The sequence below is a fragment of the Opisthorchis viverrini genome (assembly GCF_000715545.1).
Source record: "Opisthorchis viverrini unplaced genomic scaffold opera_v5_218, whole genome shotgun sequence".
NCBI classification, from domain to species: Eukaryota; Metazoa; Platyhelminthes; class Trematoda; order Opisthorchiida; family Opisthorchiidae; genus Opisthorchis; species Opisthorchis viverrini.
The window spans coordinates 702,939-720,814 of NW_008751877.1; the positions used below are offsets into that span (position 1 = coordinate 702,939).

Below are 17,876 nucleotides of genomic sequence, written 5' to 3' on the forward strand. Positions count from 1 at the left end.
CTTCCACAAGTTCAAATCCGTATACGGAGTTCCGGTCACCCTATGTATTAGCAACTTGCCCCCATTCAACCTATTCCCCTGCACCTGACTTCCGTGCAACAGTGCAACCAGTAAGTTTGCTTACTTTCAGATTGAACCACATTTTTGAGACAAAACTCGCCATGTGCTCCCAATTTGAATTAACCCATCCCCATCTCCACTTTTGCTCGTTGTGACTCCGGCTATTTACATAACCACCCAAGGTCGCCCATGGCCAGCAATGGTTTTCAGTTTTAGTTCGCGCCACCGGACTGTCTTTGAACTAGTTGGACCTCATGCCCATTGTTCTCAACAAGTTGGGAAATAACCTATTATCACTATATCATCGGGTATTCCCCACTGTTCATGACGCTGTCCTCTTTTTGTGCAATCCGCACCCCCACACTTCCCTAAGTCATGCTCCATTCTGACTGTAAAACTATGATCATGCCAGACGGTATGCCACCCACAAGTTGGGAATAAACATTATTATTATTATTATTATTATTATCATTATTGTTATCAAGGGTACCTTCGCAACAACACGAAAAGTTCATCCTGCCTCGTGTATATGACTCCGCTCACGCTGCGTCACCCTGCAGCGCAGTACGCCCTCTAGATTCACTTGACCTCCGTCTTCGACACACTACATCGAAGTGATATCTTTGAGGCCGTTTTTCAACCAGAACAAGCTCCCTGGCGAATCATCATATGAATATGCAGACGCCTTACAAGACCATGCAACGAAGACATACCCACGGAATTGTAAAACTTTTGCGAGGTTCACACAGAAGAAAAATCCATAGCCGGAGTGCGGAAAGTCGAACTTAAGGTTAAATTTCGTCTGAAGGGAGATCGCACCTTATACGACTTGGTCTAGCTCCCCAGGACCAACGAGCAGCCGTATGCTTGTGGTAGCTAAGCCCTGAATCCTGTGGCATTATGTTTGACTACACAGCATCAATAGCAGGACCTCCATCGTACGCAACACGAACTCTTAAAATTGTTCCTACTGCGCAAGTTTCAGGAAGGAAGCTACGAATGAAAAATTAAGAGAGGTGGGCGCGTTTCAAGAGAAACAGTCCTTCGGAGAACCACTAAACAACTTGGCTTCACTAGATCAGCTACAAAGATTTATGAACACGTGCGGCCCCTGGTTCGAACTATCAATCATCGCAACATACTGATGTTGCTCTCATCCTTCGACCAGCCATATTACTACCCCATTACCATGCCTGATTTGAGCTGGTCTGTCTTCGGTGTGGTAATGGCAACTAAACTTGTCTCACAATTTAATCGCAGTCGTTGTTTTCTACGAACACTGCGTTCAAGTCCCGCCGATGAAGCTTCTGGGCTTTGGTATGTGGGCAAAGTTAGAGTAGATTGAAAAGCACCGTAGTATTCGTGAACGTAAACAAATCAATTGGTTACAGGAGGATAAACTTGTGGAGGAGCGTTTGGTCAGTAAGCATGCACGATTTCGGGCCATTCTCAAAGCTGAGGACAAAAAAGTTAAGGGAGATAGAGGGAAACACAAGAACTCAGGTTCACAACCACAACTTAAAACAAGCGCTTGAAGAGAGTGCCAACTACAGAACCCATTTTCGATTTTGTTATGGTGATGTTGAGCAGCAAAACCCATCATTCCGCATTGTAGATGGTGCTGGTGGCCAGACAATTGACTGTAGGCCACAGCAAACAAAATTGGGATTTAAGTCGACCACAGTGCGGATGCTAATATGGGCACCTAATATACTAATTATCCGACCAACGAAGCGCAAGTTCCTTAATGACATCATCGGTTAGCGGCACAGAAGGCACTACTCAATTTTAGCCACTTCTCCAAATTTGACTCCAGCAGGGCCAACGATGCCAGCACTTCTGGAGACCGGCACGCTGTGGTGTGTCAAGCCCGTGAGGTGATTTCAGGGTAAACCGTCCGTCATACGCTGACCCCTGAAGAGATATCCGTGGTTCGTGAACAGTGAACAGTATAAATGTTCAATCTTGAAACTGGTGTTCACTGAGTGGCCGGTATTCAACTCAAGACCAGAAACATCATGGCGTGACTCTGCTAGCACTAAGGACTCTAAGCAAAGGACTAAGGAGTGTCATTACTCTTCACCATGTCGCTGTAGAACGGTACCACATCCGAAACATCTGTCGTTGACAAAAAAGATGCTTTCACGGCATGGATTGTGACAGATTGTATGTGGAGTAGTCTTCGCGAGTGCTACAAAAGTCCGGTAACAGGTGTTTGTAAACGTGAATTTCTTCAAAAAGTTCAATTCCATTCACTTTATCAGCTATAAACCATGTGTCATGGGCATGTCGGCTCCAGATGCTACGGTTTCGATCGCCGGAGACCGGGGAAGTGGAACATACAACCAAGTCTTGGAGGCGATGGCATGTTCACTTTGTTCGGAAATTGGGTAGCTACGCATTGAAAGCGATAGCTCCGATGCACGAGCGTCACTGACTGCGCGATTCGGTCATTTCCGCCAACGTCATTAACTACCTGTGGTCTGAGTCCCAATAGTGGCGGTAGTTGCCCACTCGACTTCGTTGCCAGGTTATGTTTGTCACCTATCGGTCGCCTCTACTCAGCACTGGGCTGGACAAAAAGAACTCTGTGAAGCAGATGGTTTTCCGACATGCGGAGTACAGGCTCTATGAAGCGTGTGTAATTCATCTGTCGCTGGATCCTTCCTTCTTTCCAAGATCATCTGGCGCACCTCATCAGTACTAATTCGATGTTCCCACGAGACCTGGAATTCATCTGTCGCTGGATCCTTCCTTCTTCTTAAGATCATCTGGCTCACCTCAATACTCATTTGATGTTCTCACGAGACCTAACAAACGCTTTGGAGACACCGATGATCAAACATTGACATCTTCCGAATGTTCCCTGCGCATAGGGGCCACGTCTCGGATCCAGTAAGCAGTACAGATCGCACCACCGCATTGTAAACTATTCCCTTACAAACAGGCTCATGTCACGACGGCGCACCGATGATCAAACATTGACATCTTCCGTATGTTACCTGCGCGTAGGGGACACGTCTCGGATCCAGTAAGCAGTACGGATCGCACCACCGCATTGTAAACTATTTCCTTACAAATAATTCGACGGACGGCGACATAGGTGTCGGGGGCTGGCAAAAGCTGATCTGACCTTTACGATGCGAGAAGTGATCTCACCTCCAGCCAACCCACCAGGGACCTATACAGCTGCCCAGGTAGGCAAATTTAACTTCTACGTCGACTGGCTCACCCGCAAGCATAAGGTGTAGGTTTGAACCCACCCAGTCTTGTAGCAGCGCATGCCAAACTGTGCGGCGGAGTTGCTTAGACTATTTAAAATCGTTTGCATTTGGGAAGGATCTAAACCAAGAAGAGCAATATCGTCTGCATCCTCAACGTCTGTGAGGGAACGTCCCGGAAGGCACCACTAGAGATAAACGACGGTACAAATTAACAACCCCGTCAGATGGGTGTTATTTTTTGGTGAAGGAAGCTGGTTTAAGATGGCTTGTGGTGGTTTGAGTCTCTTAGGGTTGATGCTTTAGGCGGTGGCTGGTGACCAATGTGTGCACGCACCCAGACTGACATTTTGTTGCGTCGCATAACAGATGAGCAGTCACAAGGCATCCAGTTCCCTGGAGCGTTGAGAAGGTCTTCAAGGCCAATAAACACCGCCCAGGTATATATAGATGGTCCATGAGGCTTACAAAAGCCTGTATAGAGGTACGCAAAATAACAGGTATTCTTAAAACTTGTCTAGTCTTCGCCAGTTGACCAGTTTGTATATCTTCGCTAAGTTAGTGTGCTTAATACTGTCATAATTGTGAGGACGGACGTCAGCTTTTATGAGTGTGGGATGAGGCACCTGGCTGTTTTAGGGCATTTTTGAGGGCGCACTATTCACTGTCACGCTGTTGGTCGTCAGATGCCATGTACAGAGACGAAATTCAGAGAGTGTCTGCTGACGGGATGATCACAAGCTCAGCGTTCGGTTAAATTCAGCCTGGGCGTATCTTGGGCTACTCGGGCAACATGATCTGCCCTGTTTCTGGTGGCGTTTTAAGCAATGCGACTGAACCGGGGTAGTCCACCTAGAACAAAGTAAAATTTAACAAAAAAAGCGAATTTAATGAACATTACTCCGAAGAAGTTCCCAGTTTCGAGCCATCATCGATGAGGTCCCATCGCGTGCATCCAGAAACCATATGAAGGTTGCGATAGAGAGGGTTGTAGCTAAAACTATCCACCGGAACGGAATTTGCAGGCCAGGATCCACCACCAGTATGCGGCGGCCATAGGTTATAAATGGGGTAACGTCGGTCGCCCAGTTACTTGGTGTGACGCCGATTACAAAAGTGTTCTACAAATTCACACACTACATTATTCGTATTAGTAAATTGACCATTTTGCGTTTATATCTAATGTGCATTTATAGTGAGATATCATAACAGTGTTAGCGATGAGGTGCAAAAAATGCATCGCTTGGCTGTAATATACACGTGTTGTTTGTATTGCTAAAGCGACAGCAAATGCAGTGACAGTGATCTGCTTTCGGATTTTACGAAATTATTATACTGGAATTGATGACTCTAAAGTGAACATTACTCAAGGCTGAACTGTAGTTTCGTTTCTAATTCGCGACTCTGGATACACTGATAAAGTGATTGCTTCTCCGCTTTGGCTGCCCTTCTTGTGCCGCATTCACGTTTGCTTTGGTTTCGTTAAGTTAAACAAATTTTTGGATTTTTGCCCATCGAAATTTAGCACTGAAATTTTTTTTAACAAAATGAGAGAAGCAACCCTGGTGACACCGAAATGAATAAACAAACAATGCGAGCGGTATATACATTTTGTGATGAGTGTTGGCAGTGTTAACGATTCCTTTTATTTTTGAACGTTATTCAAGGACCAAGTACTTTGATTGCCGTTACATGTCAGATCTCCCCCTCCACCATGCGTCGCATAAAGTTCGTGAGACCTGCAATAATAATGAAATGAGAATATGACAGAATGCACTTCATAGGTGAACTCTACGTAAAAACATCAAATCAAATCGGATAATGAAATAACCATTCTTGTGCCTAGCTACCATGCCTCTGAAAGGAAGATTCAAAGCTTAGATACAGTCCGATTACCCAAGTCAAGACTGAAGCAGTCGAGCTGTCAGGTCTAGGTTTGAATCACGAACGTCCCAGTGAGTAATTCTTTGTCGTACCCACTGCGCTGTCTCGAGCACATACATAATCAAGGTTGAGTAGCATAGAATATGTCAATTCCCGTCCGGCGGACCAACATGAGGGTTTTTTGTTTTGTTGATAAAACCATGGAGATGGGGATGGAATACCCTAACGGACTGTGTATGTGCGTGATTTTGCGCCTTAAATTGACAATACATGCGTACAGAATGTTGAAGAGGTAACTATTAGACAAGCCCTCTACAAATATTTAAACAAATGAATACGATTAATCGGGTTCAAAAGTAAACGTCAATGACTAAGGTAGACATTTCCGTTTGATGAAATATTCTTCAAAATGCTAACATATTTCTCGATTCTAGTAAGTTTGATTTATAGGTATGAAAATGAGCGCCATTTTTGCGCTAAAGAGATTGAGGATGAATTGTCGCAAACGACACAGCCACCGATCCGCTTAAAAACCCTTCTTTTCGGCAGTTGGTGGCAAATCCGTCCGAGCTCCGCCAGCCACACTAGCCTAAGGCTGGTAGTCATTAGAATCTATTATGGTTCATTTTGCTATATAATCGATGTCTTCTTTGAAACTCATGAGGTTTACAAAGGATGCATGAATTAAATGCTACCTTCAGGAACCCGGATATGATGTTTGTGAAAAGTGAAAAGCCAAACTTATTGGAAAGTGGCAAGTCATCCTTAAGCGATGTGAGCAAACTTTTTCGGGTTTACGTCGAACATTACTCAAAATGGTCATCCTGAACTACATATATGACCTAAGGAACGTCATATAAATAACTGAATTATGGACACTGCTCGACGTTTATAAACGCTTGCTTTGTGATTCGTGAGATTTCTCTGCGCCGCTGAGAATCCCCAACTATATATTCAAATCTGAATAAGTGTCAGACGTATCTTTAGTGCAGAAGACTTTATCAAGATCCTGTGAAGTTCACCATGTCATTGTCCTGATGGTTCTGTTGATCAGTTTTCTAATAAAACTGGCAACGTAGCACTCATATCATGATAGTTAATTAAATGATTCCTTCCAATGATCTCTTCAGTGATCCGAACAAAGGGAACAATTCTCGCCTTGTGCTTCCACGAAGGACAGTATTTAAATGTTTACTACGCAAAATTGGCACATGCTCAACTTACGCGAAACATCTGAACCGTGTCTTCTTTCAAACCAGCGCTAACTTTAATCATATTGTGGCATGTCAGCTACTGACCAGATTCTATTGTTTACTACGCAAAATTGGCACATGCTCAACTTACGCGAAACATCTGAACCGTGTCTTCTTTCAAACCAGCGCTAACTTTAATCATATTGTGGCATGTCAGCTACTGACCAGATTCTATTGAAGGTAGTCAGTTTGCACTTATCGTCCAAACAAAAAGGTAGAAAATGAAGTCACACAAACGCTTAAGTTTTACGGATTTCGCGTTCAATCATATGGTGATTTGAGCTTTAAAACTATTCAGCTCCCACCTCCTAAAATGCAAAAACCTCTCCTGTTTGCTGAACTGTCCGGTCGAATCTCCTTGAACACCTCACTATAGCCTTGTCGCATGCGATTCTTCCTGTGTGGTTTCAGTAGACTCACCTGGGATAAGTAGCAGTTTATAAACTTCGCAGAAATTCTCGCCTTGCGTTGGATTGAGAGCCAGTGAATAGGTATTGTCAGCATCGCAAATCCAAAGAATTTCATCACGAGGGCTTCTTTCAGACACAAGTGACACGTGACGCTATCGCAAACAGTGCCCGGTCTGCACATGCCTTGTGAGCACAAGTTGTTCACTAGTTCCCACATCCACTCATTAAAAAACTGATTGGTACACAACCATCTTTTGATAGTTCTACAAATTCACACACTAAAGTATTCATGTTAATACACTGACCATTTTGCGTTTATACCTAATGTGCATCAATCAAATACACGCTCGTTCCTTCACTGCTGGCCGTAATGACGTGCTCTTATGTGTTAACAAGTGACCGACACATGGTTTCCAAACGAAACAGGTTAAAGTACGGTTTGCCGGCTAAGACAATCAGTTTACTTCTGGCCTCCGGTATATCCATCGTCGTCAGGCCTACCACCTAGTAGCAAGTATAATATACGCAGCGTCATCTGTATCTTTCATTTCACGATTTTAAACAATGTTTGGTCTGAAAGCTCAGCTCCAGTCTCCAGAGCTTTCACCAGGTAGTCGAATGTCTGTCTTATTACACCAACTTGTTAACGCACTCTCCCATTTCCTAGCACCAGACGAACCAATCAGCGCATCCCACATACTAATGACCGGTCAGCTCACGAGTTTTGTGAAGAAATCTTCTAAATTTATTGATGTGATAAAACTCAAATGTGATCCGATACATCGGTCCTCAACAAACTCACGGTATATTAACGTCGGTAGGAGTATTTTCATCGAAATCGGAGACAAGAGGACTGGATCGCGTCAAAGGTGGACTAAGTGCTTCGGTTGCGAGATGAGTGAGGTCTCCATACATGTCTGAAACGTTGAAAAGTTGAAAGGAAATAACAATCCACAGACGATTCAAACTTCGTTTAAAAAACTGATGATCACCTAAGGTACCTGAAGTACGTTGATATTCCATACCAGTTGTCTTGAAGCTTTTTCTTCGAAAATAATCCGCCTGGGTAGTAATGCCATTATACTGCGGTTCAAAATACTTAGAAGCGTATCAGCTAAACGCTATCAACGATTTATTCCCTGAAATCACACGTACTGCCTTAATAGACTTTTGTCAACTGGAGAAATTATAGATGCCGAATAAAAATGCTGCAATCAGCAGTCACGGGAATGAAGTTGTACGGGATCACACTTTTAAGATATGAAACTTCAATTTCGATGGAATTTTCCCATTGGTTGCAAAGTTCACATCACAGTATGTGTATTTTAAAAGACAGTGTGTTGATTGTGTGGTTGGAACTTTAATGGTCCAAGTTGATAACATCAAACAAAAAGGTGCTATAAACCTATCGATTCACATCAGCATATATTAGCAGTGATCGTTTAATCAGTTTCAAGAAAAGACTGACTCAAGACCGCTTGGTTGAAAATACCACTACGCGGCCTTGTGGAGCTGAGGAAAGGGTTTACAGGTAGATTATGTTCACTTGATTTTTCAAATGTGCACACCGTTAGTAGACCCAATAACATGCTGATTAAAAGGTAAACTCACCAAAATGCAAGGAAAATCACGTAGGTTATACATTTCCTTAGCAAAATGACCTTGGCTATTCATCAGGAAAACGGAAGAAAGTGTCGGTAGTCTGCCACTTTTTTCCAACTAACCAGGTGCTGGAGAATAGGTGTCTGAAAATCTGAGAGACCTTGAAATCTGTACCGTTACCCTTCGACAAAACCACCCTATCAGTATGTGAAATAATCATGTCTCTGACTATAAAAAACGCGCAGCAATTTTGATTTTGTCCACGAAAAATAGATAACGCAAATAAAAATGACAAGTGACAGTAATAAAATGTTATCACACTCGCTTTAACATACCTGGATACAATAGTTCCAGCTGATTAAGATAAGTCATGTCGTTGGCGCCAATACCGAAATTTCCTTCATGATCAGCTGACGTTTTGCGGAACCCAGAGCTTCCATGAAGCGACATGAGAAACGCAGTGGCATCATCGATGGCCATATCCATTCCGGTCTGACTATCATCTTCATCCTCACTGTCTCGCAATCCGGATGGGATGCTGCGACGGTGTTGAGCACGCGCGTGCCCGGCTGCCAAGGCTGCTGCCATTACGGCATCTGTGGTCGGATCGTTTCCGATGATCGTATGGTTGGTGGCTGAGTCAATCATATCAAGCCACTGACTATTATGCCACCGGAAGCGTTCAGCTTGTATTCGAGTCCCCCAATTCTTGTCATATTCCTGTAAGTGAGAAGATGGGTAATGAAACAGTGTTTTCTAGGTACAGGATAAGATTAAACCGCAGTAGTCTCAAGGTACAAAAGCTACCTAATTGTTCACGTAAGCAAACAGTAGGGACAAACAACTTTTCATGGTGTGCCCAAGCTTAACGGCATTCGCGTTCTCAGGAAAAACCCTTATTAACAAAAGCGCCAAAGCTTTGCCCCAATCTTAGCTTGAATGCGGCTTCACTATGGGGAAACCATGATCGATTTAAAGCTCAGTTGACTTAACGGTTTTCATAGAGCATGCAAGCGGCTTCAGTATCAGCGCCCTCTCTTTGTGATAATCAATCAGCTGCTCATATGTAGTGTGCCACTGTCATTCCATCATCCTCTGATTCGCCGGTCGATGAATTTCATCATGTTCTAGCCAATATTAGCCGTGGATGTGCTACTTTACTGACTTTTGTTTCGCTGAATGCATCGTTTGGCACCCAGTTATACATCGTAGTGAAAGCATGCGGTGTATCCCATGTCGAACTCAGGCAGTGAGATATACCACAAGGTTAGCGCTTTAATAAAAGGAGCAGCTGTACTTTTGGTTTCCGGCATCAATCCAGGTGGTAGGATAATCTCACTGCCCATTTTTTACAGTATCGAAATAACCATGTAGGTTGGCTCTCTGCGATTGGCAATATGTCATATGCGGGCTAGAGCTACTGACATTACCAACGATATCCTCTGCCTTTTAGAAACGCCTTCAGTTTCAGCCTGCAGACTCAGAACACTTACTGGTCATCGACTGTCGCCACCGTGTCAGGTCTTCCATGCAAATGTTCCTTATGATATGAGCTTCTGAGAACTGCTTTGAGCCGCAGCTACCGAAACTAGGAGAACTCAGAAGTGATGTTACAAATCTCCCATGCGTCAGATATTTGCCATTCTCCGGAAGCGAGCAACTACTATATTTTCATGAATTAGCGGCTGTGCTCTTGAATTCAGGGATGGGTTCGTGTTTAAACATCGAGTCCCTTAAGGTGTTATCTAGTAGAGCTTGTTGGTTTAGAAAAGAAACGGCATATTCCAGGATTGGCTGCTGTGATTCTGGTAAATTCCGGTTCATATGTGTTGTCGCCGCCGAAAAATTCCGTCTCACTAAATTTTCACGATTAAATCTGAAGTGAAACATCACTTACCTCAGAAACAGTCATTTTGGGGGGCTTAGGAGAGCAAAATAACTAGAGCATACCATTAGCGAGTATAAACTCCTGTACAAACTAATTTGGCTTTGACAGACTCACCTGGAACCCAGCTGAATCTCCCGTGAGCGATGTTGCCAGGCAGCTGGATGTGCTGCACCAGTCCGCCTCATATTTCAATTGCTACGATATTCGAGATCACGCGATACGTGTATATATTTGTAACGTACCACTCATAAAGTTGCTGTAAGTCCGTCGACAGCCCACAACCGGTTTTGCCCTTTTTGGGGTTCATCACCTGAGTCTCTCGAAAAACCAAATTAGTTTGCGAATGAGTGCATATTCGCTAATTTCATGCAATTTGGTTTCAGATAAAACAACGTTGACGGAAACCTAGGTGCTGTGCCTAACTGATGAGCCCCAAAGGGCTGTCGACGGACTTTCAGCAACCTTATAAGTAGTGCATTACAATATATAAAGTTCAGATAAAACAACGTTGACGGAAACCTAGGTGCTGTGCCTAACTGATGAGCCCCAAAGGGCTGTCGACGGACTTTCAGCAACCTTATAAGTAGTGCATTACACATATATAAAGCATACCATGTTGATCGTCCAACTTACAAAACATTTTAGTGTTATCAAATGTGCGTGAACCTGAAATATCGGCCCTAAAGCTCTACTTCCGATGATGCGATCCTAGGTTCCTAGGTTGGAAACTAATAATGTATCAGGGCTTCAACTCAAGTTTATCAACAGCAAAGCTTCGTGCGCTTGCTAACGAAACCTCTAATTTCTCATTCACTATGTCGACAATTCATTCTCGTTTCTTCGCCTCTCGCCACACGATAGTAGATGATACGGTATTCCAGATCTACTTAACTAACACTGCGCAAAATTCGGTATGAAGACCCAAATAATGAAAACCAAGCGAAATGTATCCGACTCGTGCGAAAGGGATAAAGAAGGGGAAACTATGATCTCGGATGAGTCATGGTCAAGAAATTCGACGATTTCTTTGCGCCAAAATCAAACACTTCTGAATTCTCAAGGTCATCTTCTGGAATGAGGTAAGTATCAAGCCCTATGAGATTTAGCCCTGGAAATTCCAACTGTAAACTGTAAATTCTCATCCTTTTTAACTGAACGAAGGCTTTGCCTACAGTCATACCCGCGTGTGATAAAGGGTGGTCATTGGAAATTCAGTGTCCCGGTCAGCACTTAAAAACATTTTCATCTGAAGCCATCACAATGACCTCAGCTGAATCAAGTCCCAAACACAAAATAAGCCCGGAAAAGTTCTTTCCAAACAACCATATCACTGTGTAATTCATAACATTAGTTTTGAAAATGGGGCGCACAGGAAAGGTTATATATATCCTGGATCATGAGCTGAACAAGACTTAGTAGACACAGAGATCATGTTCATTGAAACTCACGGCTATGATGTCCAATGCTATGTCACAGACACGACGAATTTCCGCATTTTTGTCATGCATAAGGTCGATCAGGTAGGCCGGTACCTCTATGAGGACAAATCAAGCGACTCTCAAACAAAAATGCTTACGAGTAGATTTGACGGTCATTTCAATTGTTCTCTTGTGAAACACCAGATAGTAGAACACCTGGATAATCTGACACACGATTTCATCGTCCTCCTGTTTCACTACAGAAAGGAAAGATTGCGGTCGGTAGAATAGCACCAAACCTTGGGATAATACGTCAAAATAATGGGAGAAAATCATAGACAGTTGAATATGAGCTGATAGTAGCCTTAACTGGTTCACATCATTATCATTTCGAGTCACTGGATAAATAATAATAGCGGTCATCTTAAGAAATTTTATTCTCTCAGTTATGTGTAAAGGGCTCTGTTGTTAAGACCTTTTGTTGTGCCATGTATAGCAGTTGACCTCAGGTCCACATCCTTCGCTGTGATTTTGTATGGTTTATGAATTTCAGTAAAGCATCTTCATCTACATGCGTTTATTCACTTAATCCAGGTGGTTTATTTGTTACGAATATCCATTAGTTCCTGCAGAGAGCTCAATTCTTGCCAAGGATTGGAATTCGACCAGATGTTTTCAAGTGACAATTTCAGATCCCACAAGCATCATCAAATGAAAGACTGTCGAAGTTTTGGTAGTTCCCATCAATCCGTTTGTCAATTTTCAGCTAGTCAAAACGAAGAATAAAACTTTTCAATCCACCAGAGATGCAACACGGTCGGCCGGCGAATACCGCCGTCCGAACTAACTAAACTTGGTTGACTAAACCGATTATCCTGTACCCGTCTCTTATGTCCAGATCAGATCGAAAGACATCGGGTACATTCTGGATTCCAACTAAGTGTTGGTGAGGCTTTTTCCCTTTGATTGGGAAACTTTCAAAAATGCTGTTTCCAGTTCTGCCGTGTAGTCCACACTGTTTATATCGTGAGTGGATACAGAGAGGTTTCGAGAATGAACATCTACATGGCTATATGAACGAATGACCCTTTCCATACACCTGTGTTGGAATACTGTACAACAATAAGGTTCTTCAAGCAGTCCATGATAACCGTGTGCGTTCCTTTTGTAAGAATGGGTTATACAGTAATTATTCAATCGTTTGTCCATGGCAAATTATCCATACATTCTACACGAGGCATCCTCAACCTCTGAACTAGTTAGAAGGTCAAGTTGGCTTCCTGACACTTTTTTTCGGAGAAGCAAAGATATGGCCTATGTATTCATGGGAAGTGCATCTACAGCGCACATATACAAGTATCTAGTTAAGAAGCTGTATGCGTTCTGCCTAAAAGGGAAAACTGAAAACAATACATCAATTAATGCAGTACATTTGAAAAAATAGAGACACTGAACCTATAGGCACACCATATTTTACCTGCTGACATAACTCAGCAATCCGGAAGGAGTTTAGTCCGTTGTAAGGCGAATCAGATTAGCCTGCTGTGGAAGTAAAAGTATCTAAATCACGATGTTTTTTCTTGTAAGATGCATTTGTTTTTCCTAAAGGTGTTCAAGGCTACTTTTTATATGCCGCGTTGTTAAGCTGAAAATCAAACTTACAAGCACATTCAACCAAATTCCTGGTTTTGACGTGTACACTTAACGATGCTTTTATTCTTAATTTTCAACTTGTAACATAATCAAGATGGCCCCTCCTGTTGTATCTAGTCAAGTGTGTCTGGCGAAACTTACACCGTCAAAGACCTACTAATACCCCCTGAAATCTCTCTTGGGGTAATATCCTAACAAAGAATTCGCTGTAGAAACTCAGGGGTTTATATATTGTTTATTAAAAACTTAGGTGCCTGCTCCAAAGCGGAGATTTATGTGTAATCGCTCAGTGGCAACGAACTCGGTTTCACGCAGTGTGCCTACGGGAAGACGTTCTGATATAAACTGAGGGCTCCAAAGCGCTAACATCACTGGATATGCGGCTCTATCCCGTCAATCTCCTCAATCCACGACAGTATTTTCGGTATATCTGAGTTTGATGGCTATGGGTTCATTGTTCAATGTTTTAGCAAGCTTTTTGGTTAATATTTGCTTTTTCAGAAGGATTCAGACAACATAAATATGTGACAAGCCTCTCTAGCCCACTCGATCAATCCGACAGGACTCTTCTGGTGACATCAAACGCTCATTCCATGAGTTCCTATCCGAATTATCTGAGCTAGCGGGAAATTTATAACACTGACTTTCTACCTGATTGGTTGATTCTGGTCAATTACACAGAAAAGCCGAGTTCATACCTGAGCAGACTACTAACCTCTTGTTTGTAAACCACAGAAATCCGCTGTTTACGAAATCTAGCCAAACCACAGCTAAAATTACATCCATAGTCAGTATTAAGAACTCTGTTTGTGTCATGCATGGAAAATCCGTAGAAAATACCAACTTGCATTTCAATATATTGATCAACTTCTCCACAATTTCTGCATGACTCAATTTTTCAGCTGCGGATGGGTCTTGGCAGATCGTCCCGGTCAGTTTTATTACTTCTAAAAGTACATCGTCATCTGTGTCCCAGTCGTACGGGGAAATCCCAGATATGCTGCCAACTGCAACACTGGATTCCTTCACACTCAGTCTTTGTTTGATCCATTGCAGCAGACCCAATTCGGTCAAGATGCGACTGAAGTCCAAATCCCTCAAACTGAGATTGGCTAGGCAGCCCAAACATTCAAGAACAAAATCTTCGTCTTTTGTACCGAATTCATTTTCTTCTCCAAAGTCCTCCTCCTCATCATCAAATGAAGTCGTGGGAACAGCGTTCGTTAGACCAACTGTAGGTGTCCCCGCACAGGAACTGAATGAGTGTGGCCGCGAAGACTGACGATGCGTGTCTGTCGGGCTGTCGCAAGTGCGTTCTTTCATGGCTCTCAATGATGCAGAACCCTCAGTTTTTTTCGACCCCGCAGATTTTTTAGTTCTACATGGCTCTCCATTCACAACCACTTTCACCAACTCGGGAAGGTGGTCCTGAGACAAAACAAGACCGCATGGATCAGCTGGTAGACTTACAGTAAATATTAATTACAGATTATCTACCAACCAGGATTATTAGTCTTAGATGCAACACGGAACGAGGTTAATCAAACGGAAGCATCATAAAACGGCAGACCTGCGGTCTCAAACCTAAAATGTCAGGTGCGAAGTAAGACTCAGAGTGTCGCTATTCACGGAATATCGACGTACTTACGAAACAAGAGATCAGGGTTTTCAAACCAGCTTCAGCTGTAACTTATCTTCCTCAGGCGCAGCGGAATCGAAGCGCAAAATTTTCGAAGTGGCCGGTCTGGCTGAAAGTGAAAAATGCTACCGTATCCAAACTCCTGGAAGAAATTGTACAAATTATTCACTAAAGTAAAAGCTCCTCTGGAGCCACGCAAAATTTGTTCAAAACTTGCAGATAACGGAAACGGTATCACTTACCACGAACTTCATTTTTAATTCATCCCCATGTTCAGAAATATTCCTGAGAAATTTCATGAGTAGTGGATCACGCATTTTGAGTGCACGCTTCATCAATAAACGGATTCCTTTTCCCTCTGCAAAGCGATTCGCACACTGTTCATTGCAGGCTAAGTTTACCGCGAGTGCCATTGGAACGGGCTCACTCAAGTGATCTGCCGATCCCAGAGCCAACTTCATAATCTGTGAGTGGTTAAAAAACGCTAGATGTACCGAGGTGCATCAAAACGTCTTCACAGCACTCAGGACCCACCAGACAGCCATGGATTTCCTCATTAAGTAGACAAACGGAAAATATCAGCGTGTGTACAAATCTTGGTGCTCAAACCTCGGACGTGGTGAGAGGTTAAAATTATAGTTGCAGACTTTTCAATTTCTTCGCAAGTTCACAAGGACCATTACTAAAAATCATTGGAAGTAGTTCATTTGATTATTTTCGCGTCTCTACTGATGGGAGTTAATGTGCTCACCGAATCACGAACGATGTGGCTGCATGCATTTAAGAATAGGCCTTGGCTTAAATCAAACCCTGGTCTGACTGGGTTGACTGAGTCACTGTAGTTCAGCTAGCTAAAGTGAAGCCCATCACGAACTACCGTTTTGTGTCTTCCTTAAAGCAGGCGCTCAAAGGTTCTCTTTCAGTAGTTGCCTCCTCTGTTGTTGCTTTCTGACCTCAAATAGATTATAGCATGTATTTTCTGGGTAAAGTTTCAGTGTGGAGTTTGTCGGCAAACAAGGATCACACAAAGTTTCTACTTGAGCCCCTCTCACCAATGGCCATTTCACAGATAAAGACGGTTATAATTTCATCACAAATCCCACAAGTCAGACCTCCGTGGGTTTGAATGGTAAGTTTAAAAACGCGAGTCACAAGGGAGGAAATCAATGAATAGCCATTGGTTGAAAAGTTTGATTACAAAAACGTTCAAACTGGTACTATGGAAGGGTTAGGTAGTATGAAAGCAAGAACATCTCCCAGAAGGGCTCAGTGCAGTGAGGTGTACTATACACGGAGTTCAAACAAACTGTCACACATATGGTTATACGGAACATGATCTCGTTGGGGTGAGTGATATCCTAACAACAAAATAATTTGTATAGTTATTTCTTCACCCTCTGCATTGCAAATTACCTACAGCATTATATTATTAAGCCAGTAGAATGCAGTAATATTCTTGGTTCTCTTTGAAAAATGGACTTCTAAGGATAATCGTATACAAGGCAGCTAGTCCGTGTATTTAGGCTGAGTTGAGAAGTGCTAACTAAGGAGAAAATATACTACATTTGATCAAATATTATCTGGATACGATTCACATAATGAAAGCAACCATGAGATTCCGGCCTGAAACAATGGCTAATTGTGAAAGTTATCATGAGGATAGTTGGTCCGTTGGTTGGCGCTTAGTAAAGTTATATCATGTGTCAGAGTATTGGTAGCCTGGGTAAGTAAAGTGGCCGTTGGTCATGTGGGCGTTGGTCTGTTCAAAGAAACCGGACAGTTAACATTCAAAAGTGTCGTCATCAGACGAGAAGGCCTCATCAATGCACAGTTGATTGGGTACTTCCTCTTCACCCACAGTATAGAGGGCGGTGCGATCAACCAACCAATCTCTAGAAAATCAAACCACAACGCAGCGCAAATTGAAAAGAGGGTCACTCAAGGTGAAGGAAGGAACTAGTAAAAATAGAAGGCATCGGGATAACCGACCGACCACAGGATCATGGAACACAACGCAAAAAAGTTCACGAAAGGATCAATAGATTTACGGAAAACGCTGCCAACCTTGCTAATCACGTTAAGAGATGACGGTCTTCAAATGCTATATAAGTGCACACAGGTAAAGAGAAAGTACACCAACTGCGCACTGATGATGTCTACTCGTATGGTGACGAGATGCCTGAAGTCAGTTGAGGGCGGTGCGATCAACCAACCAATCTCTAGAAAATCAAACCACAACGCAGCGCAAATTGAAAAGAGGGTCACTCAAGGTGAAGGAAGGAACTAGTAAAAATAGAAGGCATCGGGATAACCGACCGACCACAGGATCATGGAACACAACGCAAAAAAGTTCACGAAAGGATCAATAGATTTACGAAAAACGCTGCCAACCTTGCTAATCACGTTAAGAGATGACGGTCTTCAAATGCTATATAAGTGCACACAGGTAAAGAGAAAGTACACCAACTGCGCACTGATGATGTCTACTCGTATGGTGACGAGATGCCTGCAAGTCAGTTGTCAAGCTCGGCGAACAGGTCAACAGCCACCTGACCAACAACTGATATTGCAAGGGTTTATTTCGAATGAGAAGGTTGCACGCAAATCAGGGAAACGTGGAGTCCATTTCACTGGGTCAGTCAGGTTAGGTCAGAGAAGCAGAATGACAAGTGCGGAAACACACGTTGCTTCAAGTGTCTGCAGCCCGCCTGAAAAAGGCTCTCTCAGGGAACTTGAAGACCGAACAAGGAAGCAAGAAATTTGCAGCATTTCAAGACAGAAAGAGAGGGCAAGTTTAGCACTAGAACGTCAAAGTCTTTGCCAAAATACTTGAGTTTCATGCACTGAT

At 43.0% G+C, this 17,876-nt stretch overlaps 1 protein-coding gene across 1 annotated transcript in view; it reads right to left on the minus strand.

Moving 5' to 3' along the window:
- Positions 1 to 4,896: 4,896 nt before the first annotated feature.
- The window catches only part of T265_08476 (hypothetical protein), a gene marked incomplete at both ends in the record, with an annotated part of 30,676 nt that continues 17,696 nt past the window's right edge, over positions 4,897 to 17,876 (minus strand). Inside the window, 8 exons of the mRNA XM_009174288.1 lie at positions 4,897 to 5,020; positions 7,631 to 7,745; positions 8,766 to 9,150; positions 11,767 to 11,852; positions 11,895 to 11,985; positions 14,266 to 14,817; positions 15,271 to 15,492; positions 17,496 to 17,588. Coding sequence (XP_009172552.1) covers positions 4,927 to 5,020; positions 7,631 to 7,745; positions 8,766 to 9,150; positions 11,767 to 11,852; positions 11,895 to 11,985; positions 14,266 to 14,817; positions 15,271 to 15,492; positions 17,496 to 17,588 — 1,638 coding nt within the window. The remainder of the gene's footprint in view (positions 5,021 to 7,630; positions 7,746 to 8,765; positions 9,151 to 11,766; positions 11,853 to 11,894; positions 11,986 to 14,265; positions 14,818 to 15,270; positions 15,493 to 17,495; positions 17,589 to 17,876) is intronic.